The 25485-nt window shown below is 34.8% G+C and overlaps 1 protein-coding gene across 1 annotated transcript in view; it reads right to left on the bottom strand.

Moving 5' to 3' along the window:
• LOC145284039 (solute carrier family 23 member 1-like) overlaps positions 1–25485 on the bottom strand; it is a 40917-nt gene that overhangs the window by 10680 nt on the left and 4752 nt on the right. Inside the window, exons 3-4 of the mRNA XM_080133126.1 lie at positions 7437–7707; positions 552–647 (exon numbers count right to left, since the gene is read on the bottom strand). Coding sequence (XP_079989252.1) covers positions 552–647; positions 7437–7707 — 367 coding nt within the window. The remainder of the gene's footprint in view (positions 1–551; positions 648–7436; positions 7708–25485) is intronic.

Here is a 25485-nt window from a genome sequence, read left to right as displayed (position 1 = left end):
TTGGAGGTTGAGGAGCAGCAGCAACAACAACAACGACAACAACGCCGGTGATGGGTACTGCCAGTTATGAATATTAATTTTTGTATTAGAATGGAGTTTACATTTGCTTTTGTCTAGTAAACTTTCCTGCCAGATTTGTGTATATATATATATATATATATATATATATATATATATATATATATATATATATATATATATATATATATATATATACATATATATATACACATATATATATGTGTGTGTGTGTGTGTATTTATGCACATCTGTATGCTTATATATGTGCATACATATGCATATATATACATATGTATATATATATATATGCATATATACAAACATACACACACACACACACACACACACACACATATATATATATATATATATATATATATTACTTGCAGGTTAGATTAAAGGCTTTAAATATTTACCAACGTAGTAATATTCGCTATAAAATATTACATAATACAAAGATAATTACAAGATATTGTATAGTGAGCTGAACAATTATAATAGCATATGAAGATCAGAATCGCGTTGATTACCTGGCCAGAAGTTGTCAAGTAGAAAGGCCATAAAACCGCCCATGAAATTCGGATTTCGGAAAACAGCAATAATCGCCCCATTGTATTTCTGATCATCTGAAAAAATAAAATACCTACATTATTTTCTTATATGTTCAGTTTATGCTCACCATCGAAATAAATTGCTTTGATCTGTTAGTAGTTAATATACATATTATACACACACTCTTACACACACATATATATACATGCACACACATATATACTATCTGTTTACAAAAATTGTAATCAAGCAAATTGTAATCAGCAAATTTCACCTGATATACTACTTGCAGGGATTATATATATATATATATATATATATATATATATATATATATATATATATATATATATATATATATCGATATTTCTATGTAGATTGCTCGCTATAATATGTATAACGCCAACGTTGTAATCATACGGAAAATACTGTTTAAGAAAATACAAATTAATTATTTATTTGCCCGGGTGTTTGGAGGTGTGTATGTAGGAGGGGGAACCCTGTTTTAATATTATAAAAAAACACGATGTTATAAAAATTTGGAAAAACCAAAACAAAGCAAAGCCGCGAACAAATGAAAAATAAAAATGGGGAAAAAGGTGTAAAAGAGGAAAAAAAGGTTTAGGTAGGAAGACAGGCTCGATCCCGAAGCATCGAGGCTAAGGCGGAAAAACGGTTGACACATTAACTCTGCGCCAAAGAGACAAAAATTGGAACGGATAAAATTAACCCTTTAAAAACACTTGCAGGTGGTTGAAACGTACGTCAACGTTTTCTAGTTCAAACATAACGTCATTGTCGTAGTAGCAGGAGGAGGCCGATTTTAGGGTGAAGGAACCCCTCTCACACGCACATTTTAGATTTTATGCTTATAGATTCCCCCACCCTAATTTAGCTAATATATGACGCGTAAAATTGAAAGGAATAAAAACAAAACAAACAAAAAAAAACGTGAAAGAATACCAAAAGAAAAAACGGGGGAGAAAGGAAAAACTCCAAGAGTTACCGCATAAAATGCTAATATGTTTATTTATATCTAATTTTTTGTTTTTTTTAATGGAAAAACAAAATTCAAAAAAGTAAAACTGACCGTGTATAAAGAAAATATGTTTATTAGATTTTATTTATTTATTTTTCTTTGTTTCAATGAAAAAGAAAAAAAAATGAATAAATAAAACGAGAAAACTGACCGTGTTTTTTATTTTTTTTAATGTTGGTTTCTTTTGCTTTCTTTTGGTTGATATTTTTGTATTGCTTCTTTGTTGTCGCTGTTTACCAATTTGAATGTCGTCTGATTCTAATAGCGATAGCGTAGTAGTAATTGTGCTAATGAAACGCTCAGAAATGCAATGTATAGAAATAAATAATGAATAAGGAACTAATCCGAAAATAGGAAGTCAGCTCTTCCTCATTGTATTACGTATGACACCAGTGCAAACATAATAAAAGTATAAAGAGAGTAAATAAAATATTAAAGCGACTAATCGCTGCAAGATTTGAAGAACGTTAGCGGTTGACTGTTAAATTTCTTGTAAAAACTGGACTCGAATGTTAGTCGTTTCATTTACGTAATCCTTTGAATCGTAACCCCCTGCAAAAAGAGAAAAAATATAAAGGGAGGAAAAAGAATGAGAAAAAGAAGAAGACATTTATAAAATGGCACAGGTAACCCACAGAATAACAGGAATGTAAAGGCGCGTTTCACGCGACGGAAAAAAATGCCAATCCATATTTTTAAGCTACTAAGAACTCAAACCGGTGTTCCTAGTATATATTCCCCTGTGGACGTATTCCCAACGGTGTTAAGTGGTTGCAGGCGGAGTATGAATCGAATAGAGGGAAAATATTTTACAACTTCCATTGATTCTAACCAATTGATGCCGTGAATATATATATATATATATATATATATATATATATATATATATATATATATATATATATATATATAACTACTTCATTTACTTACATAAAAAAGTATAAATTTATGCGTGAACTTTAAGTATTTACTTCAAAAGTGCTCAATACGTAGGTAGAGCTGGTTAGTAAGTTATAAAATATATATGGCGATTTAGCTACAATGAATATTCCGCGTTTCATCCACTCTAGGACTTTTCAGCCCGAAGAGTCCTAGAGTGGATTAAACGCGGAATATATATATATATATATATATATATATATATATATATATATATATATATATATATATATAGTAAGTTATAAAATATATATGGCGATTAAGCTACACTGAATATTCCGCGTTTCATCCAGTCTAGGACACTTCAGCCTGAAGAGTCCTAGAGTGGATGAAACGCGGAATATTCAGTGTAGCTTAATCGCCATATATATTTTATAACTTACTATATATATATGCATACATATATATATATATATATATATGCATACATACATATATATACATATGCATACATACATATATATACATACATACACATATATATATATATATATATATATATATATATATATATATACTTCAAATAATGAAATGGAATATATCTACTGGTATGTAAATCCGATGACTTTTATTCTTACAAAATATTATTAGATGTAATATTTTGTATAAGACAACACCAGCTAAATAAAATTGCTCGTAATACAAGATAGACAAATGAATAAAAATGTAGATATTTAAATTTTATGATTCGAAAAGGTTAATCTTCAAATATAGAACTTGTTTGTATTGTTTCAAAACAAAAATACAATTAAATAAATCAGTTTCCGTAAACCATAGGTCGTATATAAAAATATATTTACCGAATATATGTAGAAACATATATTTGCCGGATTTCCCATTCAACCAGCGATGAAACGAAGAAAATATGACTGCATGTGATTCTTACCAAATATTTAGCATTCATTTTGGATTTAAATTACAATATCCTTATTCTGCCTTACTGCCCAGTTCCTTTTATTTATGCATCTAGAATAGTTTCTACAAAACTGTAATAACTTTAATCATCTATGTTTATTGCTTTTAGAAAATACGGTGCAAACCAATAAATATATTTGCTAATGTTTTTCTTCTGAGAAGGTGGATAAGCATCGAAAACTTATGGGTTAAGGAAATAGATTTATTAAATTGTATTGTTTGTTTTACAACCAATACAAATTTGTATATATATATATATATATATATATATATATATATATGCATATATATGTTTATATTTATATATATATGTGTGTGTGTGTTGTATTATATTCTTCATTTATTCTATTATTATGCTTTCGAAGAAAATTCCAGCTGATACATGTATGCACATATGTAGCCAACGATATTTGTATACATTTAGGAGACTAGACAATAATAAAAGTCTAGTTATTAGGAACATTTTTATAAGTGTCATTGGATTTATAGATAGGGAATCACCACAAGCCACTCAATCTACACATACATACAAACATATATATATATATATATATATATATATATATATATATATATATATATGAGTAAATAAGGGAACACGTCAAAAAGAAAAACAAAAAAACCCACTATAATGCATTTTCTTCGTGTTCAATACTGTTATGTAGCCGACTCCAGCTGTCTTTCTCTCTTGACACATTTAGTGTTTATTTTTCACTTCGTCTGTAATAATCTCTCCCAAAAAATGTCGCTTTCTGCCGCACGCCTAGCGCACCAGTTGAGTGTTTCTATCGACAATCAGTCTGACAAAAACTGTGTTATCACGCCGTATCTCTTTCTTTTCGGCTGTAGTAAAGAGTGGAACGATAATGTTGCCCTAAAGAAAACGACACTATAACTTTATTTTAAAACTTTTATTGATGAAACAATATAGGGTATTGATCATGTAGTAGAGTTGGAATTTATTCAGTGTAGACGCCTTTAGCCTCAATCACCGCCTCGATACAGGTCTGAAAATGGGAGCGTCGCTTTTTCAAAAGCGCCGGTAGACGCTCTGCGAATATTTGGGGATCAGGTCTGCTTCAGCTTTGTGGGAGGCCACGTTGCTTATGTTCTGGACGTATGAAGAACTTAGCAGCTCAGCGGTTTAAGCGTGGGGGAAGGGGGATAATGAGAGAAGGATACAAAGACGTAGCAATCCTCCCGAAACAAAGTGTACGTCTCTTTGGACTTCTGGGCACCCAGGGTCTGCCAGCAGCTACCTGATTGCACCAGATTGCTATCGCACTCTTCAGCACATCCAAGTACAATTTGATGTTGATTTTCAAGCCAACTTCGAAAATCTGAGGTGCCATGTAACTTGAAACAACACCTACGACCGTGGCCGCAAACTAAGTTAAGATTTGTTTTTTGAGGGGTTGGCAATTGTCCATGTGGATCGGTAGAAAGCATGCTGTGTTATAAAATGTCGTGACATAAACATCTCATGTCTACACAATGTCTGAACAGTGAACACTATCTCATCATTCTAAGAGCTTTCTTCTTCTACGCATCTAAGGAATGAACATTTAATATATAAGAATCATAACATGAACAATCTCTCTCTCTCTCTGAGTCTTTCAACATTCCTCTTAAACACTCTCTCTAAGATAAGCATCGCTCTCTTTTAACAAAACTCTCTTTCTAAGCATATCTCTCTAAGACTCTCTTTTCCTATAACCCCAATATGCAACATAGTATAATTTGCTTTATTTATACCAATATTATTTACTACATATAAGTATGGATATTTCATTATTTACATATAAGTATGGATATTTCAGCTGTGCTTGATTTCCAAATTCATTGTCTTCTACTTCTAACTCTTGTTTTAACTGATTTCAAATCTGAATGTACATAGTTTTCGTCATGAAAAATTAATGGACCACTTCCAAAATAGCGTAGAATTTCGTTTCTTTTTTTCCACAATCCCATATTATATAATGAGTTTGAAAAAAAAAACTTTGTACGTACGCCTTTAAAAACTAACATAGCCTTTAAGTATGATGACGCTGGATTACGAAGTAAATCAATACTTAATCACGTGTGCTATAAACAAAGAAATTTCCACAAACAATAAAACTATACTTGTTATTTATAGTTGATATTTTCTCTCAAACGGCCAGGAAGATCGGCCCGCACATTATTATAGGAAAACAGAAGTGGTGTATCAGCCCTCACCAGATAACAACGACCCCACAAACGCCTATAATAACAATCAATATAAACGATGAGATGCTAAAAGTTCTTGAAAACTTCAAATATCTTGGAAGCACTCTAAGCATTGACACCCGTGCTGGCAAGAAAAATAAGCTGCCAAATGTAAAGAACATGTGCCTTTATTGGTAAATTAGAAAAACGGCTCTGGATAAGGACTGATATCCGGCTAAAAACAAAGTAGAGCGTCTATAAAGCCGCCGTCCTGCTAGCCGTGCTGCACTCAGCAGAGCCCTACATTCTGTATAGAGAACAGATGAGGAGACTGGAAGCCGTCTAGCAGAGACAGCTAAGAAGCATCATGAATATCGAATGGAGGGTCTACGTAGTGAAAAACGTAGAAGTTCTCAGGAGAGCAAGCCTAAACATCATGAAAGTTACCCTTGCTACTATGCAACTACGATAGACAGTGCACATTGCTATAATAAAAGACAACCGAATCTCAATGGGGAACTGGAAGATGTAACCCGCAATGTAGGAGGTCAGAATATTCGCTACAAAAGATGTAAGAAAGTGGCACCAAAGCGATGAACACCAATGTCGAGTGTTGAGAAGAACAAGCCAAAGAAAAGAGTAGCTGACGGAAGAGTCGCCAAAAAGAAAAGGGAGAAATAACGCTTCCTTCAGTCTTGACAGACTTAGGATATGCACGTTAAGGGATAGTACGTGTGAAATTCTAATGGCAAGAGTTGTGCAATCTACAACCACACCTTTCCTGAGTCGATATTGTTGAATACCAGTGGCAAGTTGAGATTCAGAACGACTGGAAACAATGCCTAGATAAGCGTAAAGCAGATTCAGCGCCTAGAATTACGAAATGGTCACCCATCTGGTACTAGCCAGGATCAACGTTGCTTAACTTCGTGATCTGACAAGAACTGGTGTGTGTCAACCTGATTATGCCATACAGGAAATGCAACGATTAGAAAAACCTTCGACCTGGGACACTATCGACGACAGAACCCTGGCATCCACATATGTGCTGCCTGTTTCACACTATGCCGACACCGAAGGTTAAAGCACCGAGGCCTCGACTAGTTGTCGTCAAGACTGATAAACTGCATGGTGATGATGACTTGTTATTGAGCACTATTTCATACTCCCGTAATTTGATTGGATAAATATTTAGGAAAACACCTCAGTAAGTTCAGTATGAGATATTATATAAAATATTCAATATTACTTCTTCCAATTATTTCTCTACTTGAACTTTTTATGTATTAATTTCACCGTAAATGTATTTCATGTTACTCTATATCCTTATTTCACTCATTGCTTTTAGTCCCTCATCCCCCATCTGCTTATTTATTTCATATTTTGCTTATGAGCCGTTGGGTTTTATAATAAACGAAAAAAGTAATATAAACTCGAAAATTTCATTCCAAATAATCTTATGTAACCAGCAGCCGGAGGGAGGTATATATATATATATATATATATATATATATATATATATATATATATATATATATATATATATATATATATATATATATATATATATATTTTTCTATGACACAATGTAGCTGAATTGAACATCAACGTTTTCAAGTTTAGTGTAAATAAATACTTGTGGAGTGTTCCTATTAAATAATTAAATTCTTACAAATGACTACCATCATTCCTACCTAACATTCTCTTCACCCTTGTAATCGGGCGAACTTGGGTCTCAGTTAGTAATAAAATAATCACGTGTGTAAATGTTCATAGATCTCACCTATTAGTTTTATATCAGGATTGTCATGAAACCATATCGGAATCGTCATGCCGAGTAATGTTGAAACGCCAATGATGGTAAAGTTCCGGTGAGTGTTGCCGATTTTTTGGAAGTTCGATAGAACTATTCCGATGAAAGAGCCGAAGTAAATGAGCTGAATTCCACCCAGGACTGGAAATGGTATAGTAACAAAAAAGGCACTGAGTTTCCCAAGCATTCCAAACACGATATAAATGATGCCCAGAAACTGGAAGACACGACGACTGGCCACCTGCAATGAAATGACACAGTAACAGCAAGAATGAATTTCAACGATTTAATTTTTTTTTGCATCAAATACATTTGTAAAATTCTTGTTCAATAATGAACACATTCTATTTAAAATAAAAAAACATTGTTTAAAATAGAAAAAAACATATTTCAACCCAAAGCAGTTCAAATACACATCAGAAAAGCTAAGATTAAAAACAGTTAAATAAAAAAAAATGTAACTTCATAAATACAAAATACAATTTTAAATAAAATAATTTCATTTGATGTAAAGAAGACCAATTCCACCGGTACATACTATCTATACTATCTATATATCTATTTGCTTCCACTCAATTTCGTATACGTATATACTGCAGAGAGCCACCCAGAATTGTCCATTCGCTCAAATATTATATTTTTATTCAAGCAGATTACGTCTTTAGTTGTATAGAGACAATTTCCTATCGGTTATAATATTGATATAGTAATGAAATCTCAACTGAAAATATATATAATCACACACACACGCGCACGCACGTGCACACTCACACACATTCACACACACGCACGCGCGTGCGCACTAACACACACGCACACACACACACATATATATATATATATATATAAATCAAAACTAAAAAAAACATATAACTCTCCACCCTCATTTTTAGACATCTGAGCAATTTTATTATATAATTTAGGAGAATATGTTTTTTAATAAACATATTTTTTTAATATTTATTTAATATTTTTAAATATATGTGCTTTATAATCCACTCGAAATGTAAATTAAATTTGTGAATAAAAACAGAGTTTCTGGAGACAGCTAAATCAAAATGAAATGAAATAACTAAATAAAAGAAAAGAAATTGCTTATGCATCATATTTATAGATCAGCACAAGAGAAAGTAAAAGATTAACCGAATTTATCATGTAACCAAAGGAGAAACCAAGAAATTATGCCTATTTCGGATTGTTACCTTGTGCCATGGAAGATTCAAAATATGCATTCGATCCTTTTACTTCATTGCTACCAAAAACTCTCACTTCCGAAAATCTAAAAATTAAACAGTAAATAAAAATGAAGAAACGCCTTTTAACTGTCCAATCTTTTGAATTCTAACGATATTATTTATTCCACGAGAGAATAAGAATTCAAAGGGCATGAGACGTTATGAGGAGAAACGCTATGATGCTCATTTCTCGTTCGAAAAAGAACGAAATCGCTGTTTCCAAATTGAACCGTTTAAAGACAGAAAGGAAACGCTACTTTTTATTAATGTATATATTAATATGCACATACCCATACATATACAAACAAATAATTACATGTACAAATATATACATATATATGCATATATAGACACATAAAGTATGTATATACACATATACATATATTAACAAATACACATGCACACACATAAATGTTTGCGCATATATTTACATGTGAAGAGAGCTATGCATATATATACAAGTTTACATAAGCGATTGTAGGGAGAGAGAGGGAGAGGGGAAGAGAGGGCCGGGAAAAGAAATATAGGAGTGCGAGAAATACATACACACACACATATGTATATATACATATACGGTAATATGAAGAAAATTAACACTTAAAGAAAATGTGCTTTCAAAAAAACACACACATACATAAACACACATACACATATATCCACATATACATATATATATATATATATATATATATATATATATACATATACACACATCCATATACCTATATACACATATACTGACGTGTATATACACTTTCAGATACACATACACTCGCATAAATACATGCATATATGCGTACATAATACGCACACACATACACATGCATAGACCAATGTGTATGAGAGTGTAAAGAAAGAAAAAATTAGGGGAAATGTGAATGTTTCAGAAGAAGTAAACGAGTTAAATTTTACTCAATCTCACCGTGCATTTTAGTCCTAAGGAAAATGTTTATGGAAAACCTTTGTAGTCATAAAAATTGTGGTCATGGTGTTTGTTAAGGCCTGAAGTGTGCGTGTTGAGTTTTAGAATGTTTTTTCATATTTTCGTCTATGGTGTTGTGCAATAAAATTGGATGGTCTGAGGATGTATCTGATGTTGTCTATTGTGTGGTTAGGTAAATTATAGTGGATGCTGTGTAGATTTGTCTCCAATGGTATGTTTGTGTTTATTAAGGCGTAGGAAGAACTCCAGGCCTATTTTCCCCCACCTAATTGCCTTTTGTGCATTCGGTACAGTATAACAGATATATCACATTTGAGCTCTTGAAATTTAGAGGGGGAAGTTTGAGATGGATGTTGGTGCCTCGAGGAGTGAATGTGCTGTCCGTGTTAACATGTGTACATATCAAACATCTGGGCCTATTGCAATGTTTGTTTCCTTGAGATGTGAGGGTGCGGTTAATCCGAGTAGATGTGAGTAAGGAATGTAAGTTGGAGAGCTGTCGTTTGGCACAAATGGGTGGATTATTGTATATGTGTTGAGTGTGGGGTCCTATTGTAATTGTTTGAACATCTGTTTCATGGGGTTGTATAAATGTTTGGTGTTATTATTGAAGTTAAATACCATAGGTATTCGTGTGGATGTTTTGTTTTTTGTATATTAGTAGATTGTGTCTGCTAATGTGTGATGCTCTGCTGATGGCTTCTTTTAATATTTTGAATGGATAGTTTCTGCGAAGAAAATGGTTGATTAAGATGCTTACCCGTGCTTCATAATCGGATGGGTCTGTGCATATCCTTTTAATGCGCAGGAATTGACTGTATACAATTGACTTTTTTGTTGTGATTGGGTGGCAACTTTCAAAATGTAGGTCATTGTGTCCATCGGTCTGTTTTGTGTGTAGAGATGTGGTGATATAATTACTTGAAATCTTACCCAGAACGTCTAAAAATGTGATGTATGTGGTTGAGTGTTCAATCGTTAATTTAATACTATTATGACAGTTGTTTATATGCTGGAAGAAGTCCATCAATGTCTTTTCACCGTGTGGTCAAATGCCAAAGATGTCATCTATATATCTGTAATAGTGTGTCGGTTTGAGGTGGTGTGTCTGTATATATTTGTGTTCGAATGTGTGCATGAAAATGTTGGCATAGCTGGGAACCCTTCTATTTCCCATGGCTGTGCCTTTTATTTGTAAAATGTGTTGGTTGTTGAACGTAAAATTGTTATGTGTTAGAATGTACTCTATAATGCTGCACATGTTTGTGATGTGGGTGTCTTGTAAGTTCTGGGTTTGTAAAACCTCCTGCACGCGGATATTCCTTCCTCATGTGGAATATTCGAGTAGTGAGAGGAAACATCCATCCTGACGAGTATTGTATTATCTGGTAAGTTACCGATGTCGCGTAGGATCTGTAGAAAGTGTGTCGTGTCTTTAATATAACTGGGTATGTTTGACATCAATGGGTTGAGGATTCTGTCAATGTATCCCGCAATCTTCTCTGTGAGGGTCCCGATGCCCGAGACAATAGGTCTGCTAGGTGGATGGATCTGGAGAGCCTTAGCTATGTGGTATATGTCTGTGCGTTCGGTAATCGATGTCTCAACAGTAGTCCTAAAGTTTTGGTCTAGACTGCCGATTAGGGTGTTTAGTTCGGACTTGAATGTGCTGCTGGGATCAATGGGGATAGGTTTGTAGATTGATCTGTTCGCTAGCAGTGTGTTTATTTCTGTTATGTAATCATTTGTGTTCATGATGGTGATAGCTCCTCCCTTACATTTTCCTATCATCCCTCTTTTAAAAAAATGGAATTGTCCGATCGTCGAAGACAAGATTCAACCAGCCAAGCAAAGAAGAATGCCCGAACGGTCCGCAAAGTTTTCTAATTGCACTGCTTGTCAAATTATTAACGATATTACATTTTCTTTACCAGTTTGAGAAACTTAGCGGTCGTTTCGTATCAAAAGCTTCGGAAACGTTGGCAGTGCTGAGCTACACGTACTGTGAAACTTTCGTACAGTTCCGCGCAGTGTAAACAACTTGCCATCGTTATTGCTTAATCCACGGTATTGTCAAATTATTAAAAAGGCAGTTTGTTTCGTCAATAAAATGGGTCGTAAAGGTGGATTGAGTAGTTCTAAAACGAGTCATATTACATAACAGCTAGCAAAAGTTAAAACTACTCTCGATATATCGAAAATGTTAGGAAGATACTATCAAACTTCGAAGAACTTTGTCAAGGACCCTACAAAGGTAGGTAAGAGAGCTGATAATAATAAATCTAGAGTTGTTTCAAGCCGTTCTCTACTCCAAATTAAACGTGAAGTTGTTAAATACCCTGGACAGACAAGTCGAGAAGTCTTTGACCAAGCCGGATTAAAGAATGTCTCCAAAAGTACTAGATGTCGCCTTCTGAAAGATGTGGCAAAGTCTGTTAAGCCGTGCCAAAGCCTCCATTAAAGCAACATCAAATTCAAAACGGATGAAAATGAACAGAGGACAGCATGAAAACGGATTTTTCCAAAGTTCTGTTCACGGAAGAAGTGCGTGTCACTCTTGATTGCCCAGTTGGCTGGAGCAAGCTATGGGTTCCAGATGGACGACATCTTCATCAGCATTTAAGGCGCCAACAAGGTGGTGGTGGGATAATGATTAGGGCTGAGATTATCGGAGAAACTTTAGTTGGCCATGGAGAGTCCTAGAAGGCGTAAAAATGACGTCAAATTCTTACATAGCTTTTCTGAAGGAGCACTTTTAACCATAGCTGAAGAGGGAAAGGTATCGAGAGGAATAACTGTTGACGAAATCAATACTTGGACTAATTCTGTAGACGAACATCTTTTACAAGTCATTCATTTAAAAGGATCGCATATGCCTTAATAATTATGTCAACGTAGAAATTGCTATGTAGTTATTGTGGTTTTAGGATTTTTCCTAGTTTATGTACTGTTTGAATATTATTTCAATAAACAATTTATGGGTATAGTGTGTTTTTTCTCAACCTCGTTAATAACTTGAAACACTAAAAATCAACAGATATTCCTATCTTTTACCATAGTTTCGCTAATACTGCTTTAAATACTTTTATTTTCTGATTGTAGTCGCTGAATAGTATTGCAAGAACTGTCTAAAAAAATTGTAAACTGGTTAATAATTTGATACGCAGTGTGTATAGATACACGGACACATACACCCATATAGTCTAAAAGGTACGGCGAATATTTATATCAATATCATAGATTTAATCTTATAAAACTATTTAATATTTGAGATACATCGACTACAAATACTGGAGGCAATGCTTACTCTTTCCGTCTACCTTCTAGCCATTTTTTTCAAAACTAAGGCCAACAGGCACCTCCCGTCTTTGCAATAATTAGCTTTCGTTTTCGTGAGCTCCTTACATCAACTTGTTTTACGTAAGCCTCGTCTTCAGCGATTTTTATATAAAACTGTTAACCTTTACTGATATTTGAAGAGAAAAAATTGAAATACGTGTATATATATATATATATATATATATATATATATATATATATATATATATATATATGTGTGTGTGTGTGTGTGTGTGTGTGTATGCAAATGTATAAGTATATATATATGTGTATATGTGTGAATATATTTTTTTTTATTAAATCACTATAATGGAATTGCCAACTAACTTAGACATTTATTGATTTTTTAAATGTTGTTATGAATTTATTCTGACAGGAAGCGACGGATAGACTTTGTATAGAACATTCAAGACTTTTCTTAAATAATAATGTTGCATTGATATATGTGTCGAGGTGTGAATATTAGACGAATGATATGTTCGTGTGGGTATCATCAAGATATAATGCGACGCGAATACAAAACAAATATTGACAGTAATTTGATTATATTATTGATAATGCATCTTCACTGGAAATGAAAAAAAAAACGGTACAGACGTCAAAAGACGACGGAAAACGTTGAAAGATGACATGTCAGTCAATTGACAAGAATGTGTAAGGCAGGCATCTTTCAAATTGTGACCTAAGCAATTGGGTAACTGAATGCCGTTTGACTGAATCGGTAAACGATGAGTATAGAAATGCAGAAGAGTCACAACTTATCAGTTACAAACAGACTATACGTATATATATATATATATATATATATATATATATATATATATATATATGTGTGTGTGTGTGTGTGTGTGTGTGTGTGTGCATGCGTGCAGGTGTTGCCCGATATTCGACGTAACGTTCAATTCTTTATAGAATGAAGTAACAAAACGGAAAGAAAATTAGACATGTGCGAGCTGAGATCGAAACCAAAACCTAAAGACTGTGAGACGTATTTCAATAAACATTAGGCTAGCTTGGGAATATCTGTAAAAAAAAAAAAATTCCAAACTACTTATTCTTAACACGAGGAATCTGCTATGTGAAGGATTTGAGTATGCACCGTTGTGAAACAGTTGACAGACAGATAAATGCCTAATGCCCACCCACGTACCGATTTTTAAATTTCGATTCCTTTAGCAGTCATTTATTCCATATAAAAACCGATTAAAATTTTCCACTAGTACGAATACCATCTATACCACATTTAAAGTCTGTAGATCAACACCTTCTTGACTATATAGGTAGGGTTGTTGATTGGTTCGCTGTTTTTATTTTACGGCATCTCAGCCCTTTTCAGGTTATTTAGTTCGGAATCCAAAGATTTTGAAGAAAACTTTTTAACAGAATATATTTGTCGTTTTCAAGTCGGTTTCTCTTTAACCCATAATTGGGCCCTAATAGGTACTACCACTTCAGGTCAGAGTTGACCTGGGAGCAATGACAATTAAAGGGTGGCCCCATACTCCCAAAGCCCGCAAGCTGGGGCCTCACCACTGGATATAGTTTAAAGTCATATCCAGGATCCTTATAGGTAGGAAGTTGTCCTCATGCACATACTTCTCCATTATATATATATATATATATATATATATATATATATATATATATATATATATATATATATATATATATATATATTCAGGTTTGAGGGTTTCAAAAGTCAGAACTGATGAAGACAAAGAGGTCGTTAAATAGTGCTCAATAAAAGGAGCAAAATATATTTTTTATCATTTGGGGCAAAGTGTTATATATGGTCGCTACAAATAGCCATCTTTTTCAATCAAACATACTTCATTAGGCGACCTGGAACTTCTCGACGCCAAAAAGAAAAATGAAAAAAAAGTCGCCTGATTAAGTCTCTTTGACTGAAACAGATGGCTATTTGTAGTGACCATATGTACTTGTTCACCCCAAATAATATATATACATACATATATACATATATATATATACATACATATATATATATATATATATATATATATATAGTTTTTACAGGTTCAATAGGAACGAAACAGTAATCCTGATTTCATATATTATGAAACACCGATTACATAACGAGGAGTTTTTGTGTCCCTGTCCCAGTTAAATTTAAAACTATAAGACAAACCCGACAATGTTTTTATATTCTTGATTAGCGTTGTTCCGATGAATAATTAACTTTTGGGTGTCCACGGGCATGTTTTGTTAGAGCGCCCTCAGTTTTTCAACAACTTTATCTAGTAAGTTTTACAAAAAACACCGGTTCCACCCCGGAGGAACAATTCTATAAAACAGACTTTTCTGTATGATGGCATGTGTAGGTTTAATAAGAACTAACTTAGTCGAAGAGGGCCGAGATCTTTGGGAGTGTGGGTAGTAAAAAACGATGAGAAAGAAGAAAACAGATAAAGAGAGAGCTAGAGTGGTGGTATAAGTTTAAATAGAAATATATTACATTTATATCCCTGGCAAAATCGGATAGTATATTTAAACACATATTTCAGGCTTGAGAGCACGATATATTGAAATAACAGGAGAAGTCAAAGAATAAAACTAAAAAACAACGTATGTTCCATTCAATTTAAGGATGTTATACTTGTATGTTAGACGGCTCTTACAAGGTTTTCAATTTAAAGACAAATATTCCATTTAAAAATAAAATTTCTATCCAGCTTTTTATTATGGCTTTCAATAGATTTTTCTTTAATTACTCTGTAATACAAATGAATATAATCTATATCCTGGTATTCTTCGTGAAAATGATCCAAAAATATACACCTCGATACTCTGATTTCAAGCCAAAACCATAGTTTTGCTGATTCACTAAAATACCTCGATAATTTATTCTCTGAAAAACCCACGTATATTGATAATTCTGAAGATCTACTATAGTTGGATGATTTTTTTCATGAATACATTAATTTCAGAATCTATAACAATACTTTAATAAAACTATTCATGCTCTTTAAAATAATATTCTAAAGACTTCCGATATAACACGTTGAAGGGGGCATAAACAATTCATGTATTACTAGCGGGAGCTGTGGGAATCAAACAGCGGTATCTTTCATATGTAATATTGTAGTGATATGCAAATTAAGTATAATTTACATCTGAACGGATAGGTCGTATTTATAAACTGACACCAACTGGGACAAGATCAAAGGGTAGTATCTGTTCCGGCAGATACTGCAAGCAAAGACCGTGTGTGGAGGAAACCCCACATATAAGACCTTGGTCAATGTAGGGGCATCCCTTTATACCAGTTGTCACTATCCAGCACCTCTACTCCCCGGGGAGCTGGTCTCCATTTCCCTGTCACTCGTCACATTAAAAATCGGCCTTGTGCCTAATTTGCTCGGGTGAGGGAGCAAATAAATACAATCTGTACTTCAGATGCTGCACTTCAATTTCTTGTTCTCTGGCCTTCGAAAACCCGGAATACGTTGCCTCAATGCTAATGCGAGATGCCAAAAGTTGAAAGACAACAAAAAACAAGGAAGGGAGAATAAAATCTCCGACTTGTTCATGGCTATTGCTGGCCGTGAAGCAATTATGAAGGTTGCTTCAATGGTTTGCCCTCGAGAACTAGACGAAATGATTTTTTAAGAAGTAAGTCAGGTTATTAAGCGAAATCTGAGACCAAAGAATGACGCGACAGTGGACGAACTGATAGCAAAATATTTAGTCCGATTAAACAGTACAAGTAGATACTATGAATTTGAAAAAAAACTAGGAACAGAAGAATAGACAACAGAAGAAGACTTTATTCAACTGAAATTAATTGAAGGTATGCATAATTCGGCCCATATATATAAACTAATGGAACAGTTACAACTTACAAACATTCCCTTGAATATGTGTCTAGAATTTATACAACTACAGAAATTAATACATACCTACAACCAAAATACAAAAAAAAAAACTCCTACGTAGAATTAATGGCGGACACATATACCGTAGAAACAAAAAGAAAAAAAATGTACGTCCTGTCGAAAAATTCATGAAAGGAAAAAAGAAAAATGTCTAGCCTTTGGAAAAACATGTTCAAAGTGTTTTAAAAATATCACTTCAAATAAGTATGTAAAATGAAAAACGGAAAGAATAGAGGATGAAAATAAACAAATTTTTAATGTAAAGAAGAGTAATATACAAAATACTTGATCTAAAAATAGAGAAACGGAAATAGAAATGAAAAGTGTGCTGTTGAAATGCAAATAGATTATGTGAAAAATGGGAAAATCTTTTTTTAAAAAGAAAACAACTTACAATTACGTCAGTTTGATCGTTCTATTATAATAATTATAAGTTAATTTGAAGCTTCAAGAGAACCAAAAAAAATATGAATTATAGTTACCAATTGCTGAAAAATGCATGGTCTATTGGGGAATGATGTATTAAAAATAAATTCAACGAAGTTGATTAACGAGATAGAAATGAAAAAAAAAAACAAAAAAAAAAAAAAACAGGAAAATTTAAAAATTATGAAACTAGCCTGAAATGAAAAGAAATGTTCCTCCCTCTTACTACGGAGCGGGAAAAGTAATAGTGCGTGTATTGCCGTAACTAATTGTGAAAGTTAATAAAGGAAGACTGATTAGAATCTGCCCCTTCAGGTGGAAGTAAAGGAGCATCCCCCATTGTAGTATTAAAAAACGGATACTTGAGAATTTGGAGATTATAAAATAGGGGTAAACCATAAAGTTTGTGCCGACTCGTACCCTATTCCGAATTTGGAAGTAGCTTTACATAAACTTGATGAAATGAAAGTATTTCCCAAGATAGACCTAAAATCAGCTTACCACAAAATACTCATAGTTAAAAATTTTAAAGAAGTGACGATCATAAACACACCTATAGACCTGTTAAGATGGAAAAGGATTCCGTATTCTATATAAACAGTAAGTGCAACTTTTCAAAAAGCTATTGGCAGTAAATACAAAAAAAGTATGTAACCAACAGTAATGAAGTATAATTTTTGGGTTACTCAATATCCAGATGAAGCGCTGCTAGAGAACATTCTAAAAGTGGCTACACCAAAAATAAAAACAGAGTTGGAGTTTTTCTTTAGTTTGGGGAATTTTTATAGAAAATGTGTACCAAAATATAATGAGTTGATAGAACCATTTGAGAAGTTAAGAAAACAATGCGGAATTCATTTGGTTAGAACACAAACAGAAAACCTTTGAAAAATTTAAAACAGCTTCTGGCGACAAAGCCAATGGTATGAATTTTTTTTACTCTAAGAAGGACATAACTGACATTAAACCTTACAGCAGCCAGTATCTAGTTTAAGTACATGTCCCACGAACGGTCATTGTCCCCTATTTTCTTTGCTAGTACGTCATGCATCGCCCTATGGAATCTTTCTATTTTCCCGTTACTTTGCGGGTGGTAAAATGAGGTGGTCACGTGATCAACATAAAGCTCTTCTAACGCCCTTTTCATGATCCCATTGACGTTCTCCGGTCCGTTATCCGTAAGTAACTGCAATGGTGCACCAATTCTGGGAAATATCTCTTCAATTAAGAGATGCACCACTGTCTCTGCCTTTTTATTAGGCACAGCGAAAGCCTCAGGCCAACCACTATACATGTCGATGAACGTGACTATGTATTGATTGCCTGACAAAGTCCTCGGATAGGGTCCGGAAATATCCAATGCAACCTTAGCAAAAGGAAAAGAAGGCATGTCGGTCTCCTGCATTTGAGGTTGTTGCTTCCTCAAATTTCTGGCCTGGCATGGGACGCATTTCCCTATGTGTTCGTTCACCTTCTTGAACAAACCAGGCCAGAAATACTTCTGTTTAATGGCGTGGAATGTTTTCTCCACACCCATATGGCCATTTTCATCATGGTATTGATTCAATACCTTCATCCTCAAATGTGACGGGATATATAATCTAACTACTGGATCGTCGTCGGGTTGCGATAAATAATATACGATATCGTCCATTATGATGTACTTTTTTTCTTCCATCTTGGACGCTTTACCGCACCTCATTCGTTTCTTTAATTCGACGATCTGACTATGGGCGACTTGTTCTTTACACATATCCAAACCTGATAGTGTAGGACGCTCGCTTTCTACTGGTGAGTCTTCGTCATCCTTATGCGATACAAACTCGCTTGGTTCCAAACGATTCGAGTTTATCGCACTCACCGTGTAATTCCTATCGTCTATTTCTACCAGAGGATCGTCTTCATCCCGACTCGCATTTACCGCACGGGATAAGATATCCGCACAGACGTTATCCTTTCCTTTCAGGTACTGTATCGTGCAATCATAGCCAGCCATACTCAAAGTCCACGTCTGTATTTTTTTATTCTGTATCGGAGATTTCAGCAAGTACTCCAATGGTCTGTGATCCGTGTAGATGGTGAACGTAGCACTGTGCAAGTAGTGATTCAACTTATTTAAGGCATAGTGAATCGTATATGCTTCCTTCTTTATTGTTGACCATCTAGTCTTGGTATCTGACAACTTATGAGATAGAAAATAAATAGGTCTCTCTATCTCCCGACCCTCCTCTGGGTCGTAGACCATTTGAGATTAGGATGCTCCAATCGCATAATCGGAGGCATCTGTGTATAATCTGTATCCTTTGTTAGTGTCCGGGTATGCCAACGTCACCATATCTGCAAGCTTCGATTCAATCGATTAAAAGCAGACTGACATGCATCGTCCCAACAGAAACGTGCATGCTTCCTAGTTAACCGAATTAACGGTTCCGCGATTACGGAAAATCCTTGATAAACCGCCTGTAATAGGAGGTCATGCCTATAAAGGATCGAACCTGCTTCACAGTGGTCGGGGTCGAAATTGCTTGAATCGCTTTAACTTTACCCTCATCCGGCTGGATACCTTTCTCACTCACTCGTAATCCCGGATATTGCACTTCCTTGCCGAAAAAATTCACACTTCGCCGCCTTTAATCTAAAGTTATGCTTACGTAAGCTACCTAGCACTATATTTTCTATATGCCTAACATGTTCCTTGTTTGTTTTGGAGAATATTAAAATATCATCCAAATAAGGCACGGCGAATTCTTCATATCCCTGTAATACTACGGACATTAGCTCCTGGAACACTCCTGGAGCGTTAGCAAGTCCGAATGGCATTACATTAAATTGGAACAGTCCTCTATGACAGGTGAACACGGTTTTCTCTTTATCCTTTTCGTTCAACTTTACCTGCCAATAACCTGATTTCAAATCCAACTTTGAGAAGTATTTTGCTGACCCAAGCGAAGCTAGTATATCATCAATTACTGGTAGCACTCGGGTATACTTCTTTGTTATCTTGTTCAGGGCCCTAAAATCTACACAGAACGTTCCGTCCTTCTTTTTTTACTAGTACTATCGGGAAACTCCTCGGACTGTTTGATCTCTCTATAACCCCTGCCTGTAGCATTTCCTCTAGTGCTATATTAACTTCTTCCCGCTACTTGAGAGGTATTCTATAAGGGTGTTTCTTTATGGAATCGTTTTTTCCTGTATCGATCCTCATCTCTACTGTGTCAGTCCGGCCTAAGTATTTATCCTCTGTGACGAATAAATCCGTATTTCATCGCAGGACTTTATCTACATCTTTCCTAAATTCCTCCGTCACCTTTATGCCGTCGATGTTACTCTTGTTTCCCGACTTCCTTTGTTTATTTGGCTTTGATATTGCCATTATTACTTCTGTTCTACTACATGTACCTAACTTGTAACCTTTCCTTAATTTTACTGTCTGATTTGTACTATTCATTATTAGCAAGGGAAAGCTTTTCCTACCTTTTATTGTGACTACTGTGTTCGCTACTGATACACCACTTAAATCACTTAGGAATCCCTTACCTATCTTTACTACTTCATAGTCTAAACCCTTACCATTTTTCATTCCGGCACGAGCTGTCCACGCATGTAAATGCTGCGGTTTGAGGGTGACATCGTTTCTTAATCTAACTATACTAGAAATATGAGCCTTTTCTTGCAGCGCTATGTACTCGCCGCCTAATCGAATTGCTCCTAAATCAAAGAACATTCTAACACAATTTTGCTTGAGCCAGTCTCGGCCCAATATGACGTTCCTTTTTAGTTTTTCCGCCACTACGAAATCATGTCAAATGTACTGGCTTCCTACTTTAATCTGCAAACGCCCCACTCCTTGCACTAAGAGAGGTAACCCGTTTGAAGTCCTTAAATTAATCTCTATTTTCTTTATCTCAGGCTTCTGTCTGAGCCCTTCTAACACAGTAATTTTTATTACTGAAATTTAGTATCTACTAATGCTCTAAACTTATTTTTCTCTATTTTAATAGGGATGCAATTAGCGGCGCCCATATGTCCTACTATCTTCGTCTGTTCACCCCCCTTCCTCTCGCTGGGCGTCTTGAGGGTGGGGATGGCTCGTTTCCCGACGTTTCTCTTGTCTTGAAGCCGGGACCCCTATTAAATCCTCTATAATTCCCATGCCCCCTATCTGGTTCTGGAAATCTCTTTTTCCCTATCGCTTCTATGTTTCTCTGGCGTCTACTATAGTTAATTTCCATAGGTTCTTCTTTTCGGACATTGCCTCTTATACGGGTTTGCCACCGTTCCTCGATTAGGGCCTTTTTAAAGGCTATTTTGAGGTCCGATGGTTCCTCCCTCATGACAACGATTTTGACTTCTCTGTCATATAGCCCCTCGATGAAGAAATCTATCACTTGGCTTTTTACTACTACATTGTTCGTATCTAGGCTACCATACGAACCTTCAGCCAAGCGCACTAACCTCTGCATGTAGTCCTGCAGAGTTTCGCTCCTACCCTGTCTAAAATTTGCCAACTCCCTCATAAATGTAAGAGTTCTTTCGTGTAAGAGTTTTTCGTGTAATAGTTTTTCGTGTAAGAGTTTTTTCGTGTAAGAGTTTTTCGTATAAGTTTTTTTTTTCAAAGGTCTTACTTATCACTCTTGATGAGTGAACTGGTCGTACGGCACCAATTAGGTTTTGTTATATAGCGCCAGGACCCCAGGTTGGAAACGGTCATAGTTAGTAAGTTCCCCGCTGCAACAAAACCTAGCAGCCGTCTTTTATCGATCATTTAGTTTGTTTAAGCCTCTGGTTGTTATGGTAACTGCCAAGACAGCAGAGTTATTTCCCCCTTGACCGTGCATTTTTCTCTCTTACTCGACGTAAGACACGCTGGCTTTTTGTATAAAAAATATATTTTGTGTTAGAAATATTTTTCTCGTTCTGTACATAGAGATTTTTAACAGTTCACAATTTAACGGTGCGGCTTACTTCGTCTTGATTGGTATGCTGAGTTACGTCTGATCTTTGTGTGCATGTTAATTTTATTCCAGCCGGCAACGTTGTTATGACAAGCGATTGACAGCTAACCGCGAGTAAGAGAGAAAAATGCACGGTCAAGGGGGAAATAACTCTGTTTCAGTGATGGAGTGTGGGGGGAAGACGTTATGCTCTCGACAACGCATGTCTCCGCTCCTTTCTTTCCTTTCTCTCTTTTTCTCTCTCTCTCTCTCTCCTTCTGCTGGACTCCAAAAATCACCTCTTTATATTGGCATGAGTTTTTGCTCGGTAATTTTCCATGCCACTGGTCGATCACTCTGTTATCGATAATGTATCACGCATTTCCTGGTCACGTTTCTCAGTTTTCGTTGACACATGCGTTGCTTCATCTGACCCAGAGACATCGTAATCCATTTCTCTTCAACTGACTGACCATTGAATTTGCTTATACACGTGAGTCCACAGCCTCGTGCTAGCTTCATATGACATTCCAAACATCCATTGCAGTGCAATGAATGTCACGTTTCAGCCAAAAATGCATCTCCCCACAAACTTTCATTTTTGTAAACAAAAAAAAATCGTCGTCCGTCGTATTTTTTCGCTTCGACTGATGGACAATCGATTATTTAATGCCCACCTTTCAAATATTTTCTTCTTTTTTTTTAAGAAGTCTTTTTTTCACAGTTATGTATCGGATGGTCCCAGTAAGCCATTACATAACACATATATGGTAAGTTATAATCTTCTCTTAAGATGTATTTCCCACATGGAAAGCCATCTTTTATATAGGCACATATTTCATGCCTCTGACGATCTTGAGGATAAGATTTGGAACTTTAAATTACGAACTCATCTTGTCTGTCCAAAGCCAGTTTCGCATAGAATTAATATGTCTAGTTTAGTCTCCTGTAATTGGGTTTAAACCTCTGGAAGGTTAGAGCGTAGACCCCCGATGTTTGAGAAGAAGACATGGTCGTGTGGGTCTACTTTAGAAGTTGAAGATCCGGGTTTAATCGTGTAATTTTCTTGAAACATTTCATGATTTAGTTTTGGGATTTTTGGACTAGGTCGACAGTCTTGCCTGGAGAAGGACGGAGAGAGAAAGTAAGAGAGAAATAGAAAAAATAAAAAAATATTTGCAGCTCATGAAAAGGTGAAAACGTAACAAATATCAACTTATATGGCATCGTGAGGCCCCACCAGAAGCTACTGCATGGTCCAGAATCCATTCATCAAATGGCACTGCAGCAGCCCCAATAATTTGCGCCTGCTGATAGGATAACCTCCTTAATTTACATAAGAGCAGATAGCTCATATTTATCTACTGACACCAAGTAGAAGAGGTGGTTATTGAACGCTTGATTAACGTTGTACACGACCTATCAAATATATTGCTAGTGGACATACTGTAGACATTCAGCATGAATGGAGTCCCCGCGGTAGTATTGTCGCCAATATTTTAAAACTGTAAAAGTATATGACTAAGTAATCTCGTTAATGTAGTGTCAGAACATATCTATCAATTACGGTTTATTTTCAGTATATTTATAGGAGTCAATGACATATTTCTTTGTATTGACTTCCGGCCCAAACTGAAACGCGACGATATCATTATACCACTTTAAGACAGAACATATACTACAATTGGTTTCTTGCAAGCAGGCCAAGAAAGAATATTTAGGTTTCACGTACGACCAAAAAGCGATATCATTTTAAAATGTTAATTATTTTTAAAATTTAGACTTCGGTGGTGGGTTGATACCATTTATTAAAAAAGATTAGATGGCATCACATACTAATAACATACAATTAGCGTCTCTATGTCCTAATTGAATGTTCGTAGTATGTTTTCACCTTTTATCATATTTTTTAATAAATAGGATCTTACAATCAAATCATTATAACCTGAAAACCCGGATACACGTACGCACGTAAGTACATTCAAAATACTACGGTATTAATATAGACTAGTGTGACCTGTGGAAATTCCACAGGGGATAATTCATAGGCACTATGTTGGTGTTGGCATTCTGTAAACGTTCAGCTTAAATGAAGACACGATTATATTACATTAGCTCTTTTGTTAAAACTGCAAAGTGTTTATCTAAGCTAGCAGGGATTTCCGGCATAGCCCGGTAGTTAAGTACGCTTAAATATGATATTTCAATTCTTGCATATTTATTATATATTATCATATAGTTTATATTCTATTGATTTCTATATATTACAAAATTGCAGTTTTCAAAACAAAATAAATATATATTCATATGGCTTGGGTAAATCAGCTTGAATCGAAACCGAAATTAAAACTAATGAAAAAATATATGCACACATATATATTAAATTTGAGTTCATTCAGCTATAATCAAAACCGAAATAAAAACGTATGAAGGAGTTTTGATAAAATTATTTATAAAACCAGAAGTACGAGCAGCTATAATCGAACCCGAAAGAAAAACTTATAATTCTTGGGAAAATTATTCATAAAACATAGATGAATGCCATCAGCTATAATAGAGACTGCAACAAAAACTTCTAAATAATTTATGGTTAAATTATTTCTTACAAGAAATGGAAAATTATGTATAAAAAAATTAAAAGATATTTAATCGGATGTAAGCGTGACACACAAAATAAATATCATACATGCTAGCCTATTTATATATTAGCCAGTGTTCCGAAATATAAACTGGTGATGTGCTAAAAAAATTATTAGATATATACAAAAATAAATAACGTCATACAAAACTTATATATCTTGAGGACGGGTCTATAAATTAATTGTAAATATAATGTTGGATTATGCAGGAGAAACATTGGGTGGCCTTGATAATAGACGATTTAAAACCCTAACTATTATTATTATTTAAAAGTAAAATAATAGATAATGAACATTATTATTATTTTGTTTACTTTATGTAGAAATATGTGAAGAATGCATGGCCTCCCGGTGAGTGCGCAGTGAAAAAGGCATAAAAATTACTATGTTCAACAATAGTTTTCCCTCTTTAGCTCCAAAAGTCCCAAGGGCACGTAAAATCCTGGTGAAAATGAACACACGGTGCAGTTTTATGCCTTACAAAATGTAAATTTGAATTCTGCATCATGCAAAACAAAAAAAAAAGGAATGCCTTAGTCCATCATTTGCCCTCCACCATTTAGCCCCAAAAGTCCTCAAGACCTTCACATATTTAAATTTGAGT

The sequence above is a fragment of the Euprymna scolopes genome, chromosome 8 (genome assembly GCF_053919585.1).
Source record: "Euprymna scolopes isolate OS-2025 chromosome 8, ASM5391958v1, whole genome shotgun sequence".
Taxonomy (NCBI): domain Eukaryota; kingdom Metazoa; phylum Mollusca; class Cephalopoda; order Sepiida; family Sepiolidae; genus Euprymna; species Euprymna scolopes.
The sequence above is the reverse complement of the archived record's forward strand: the minus strand, read 5'-3'. Positions and strand labels throughout refer to the sequence as shown.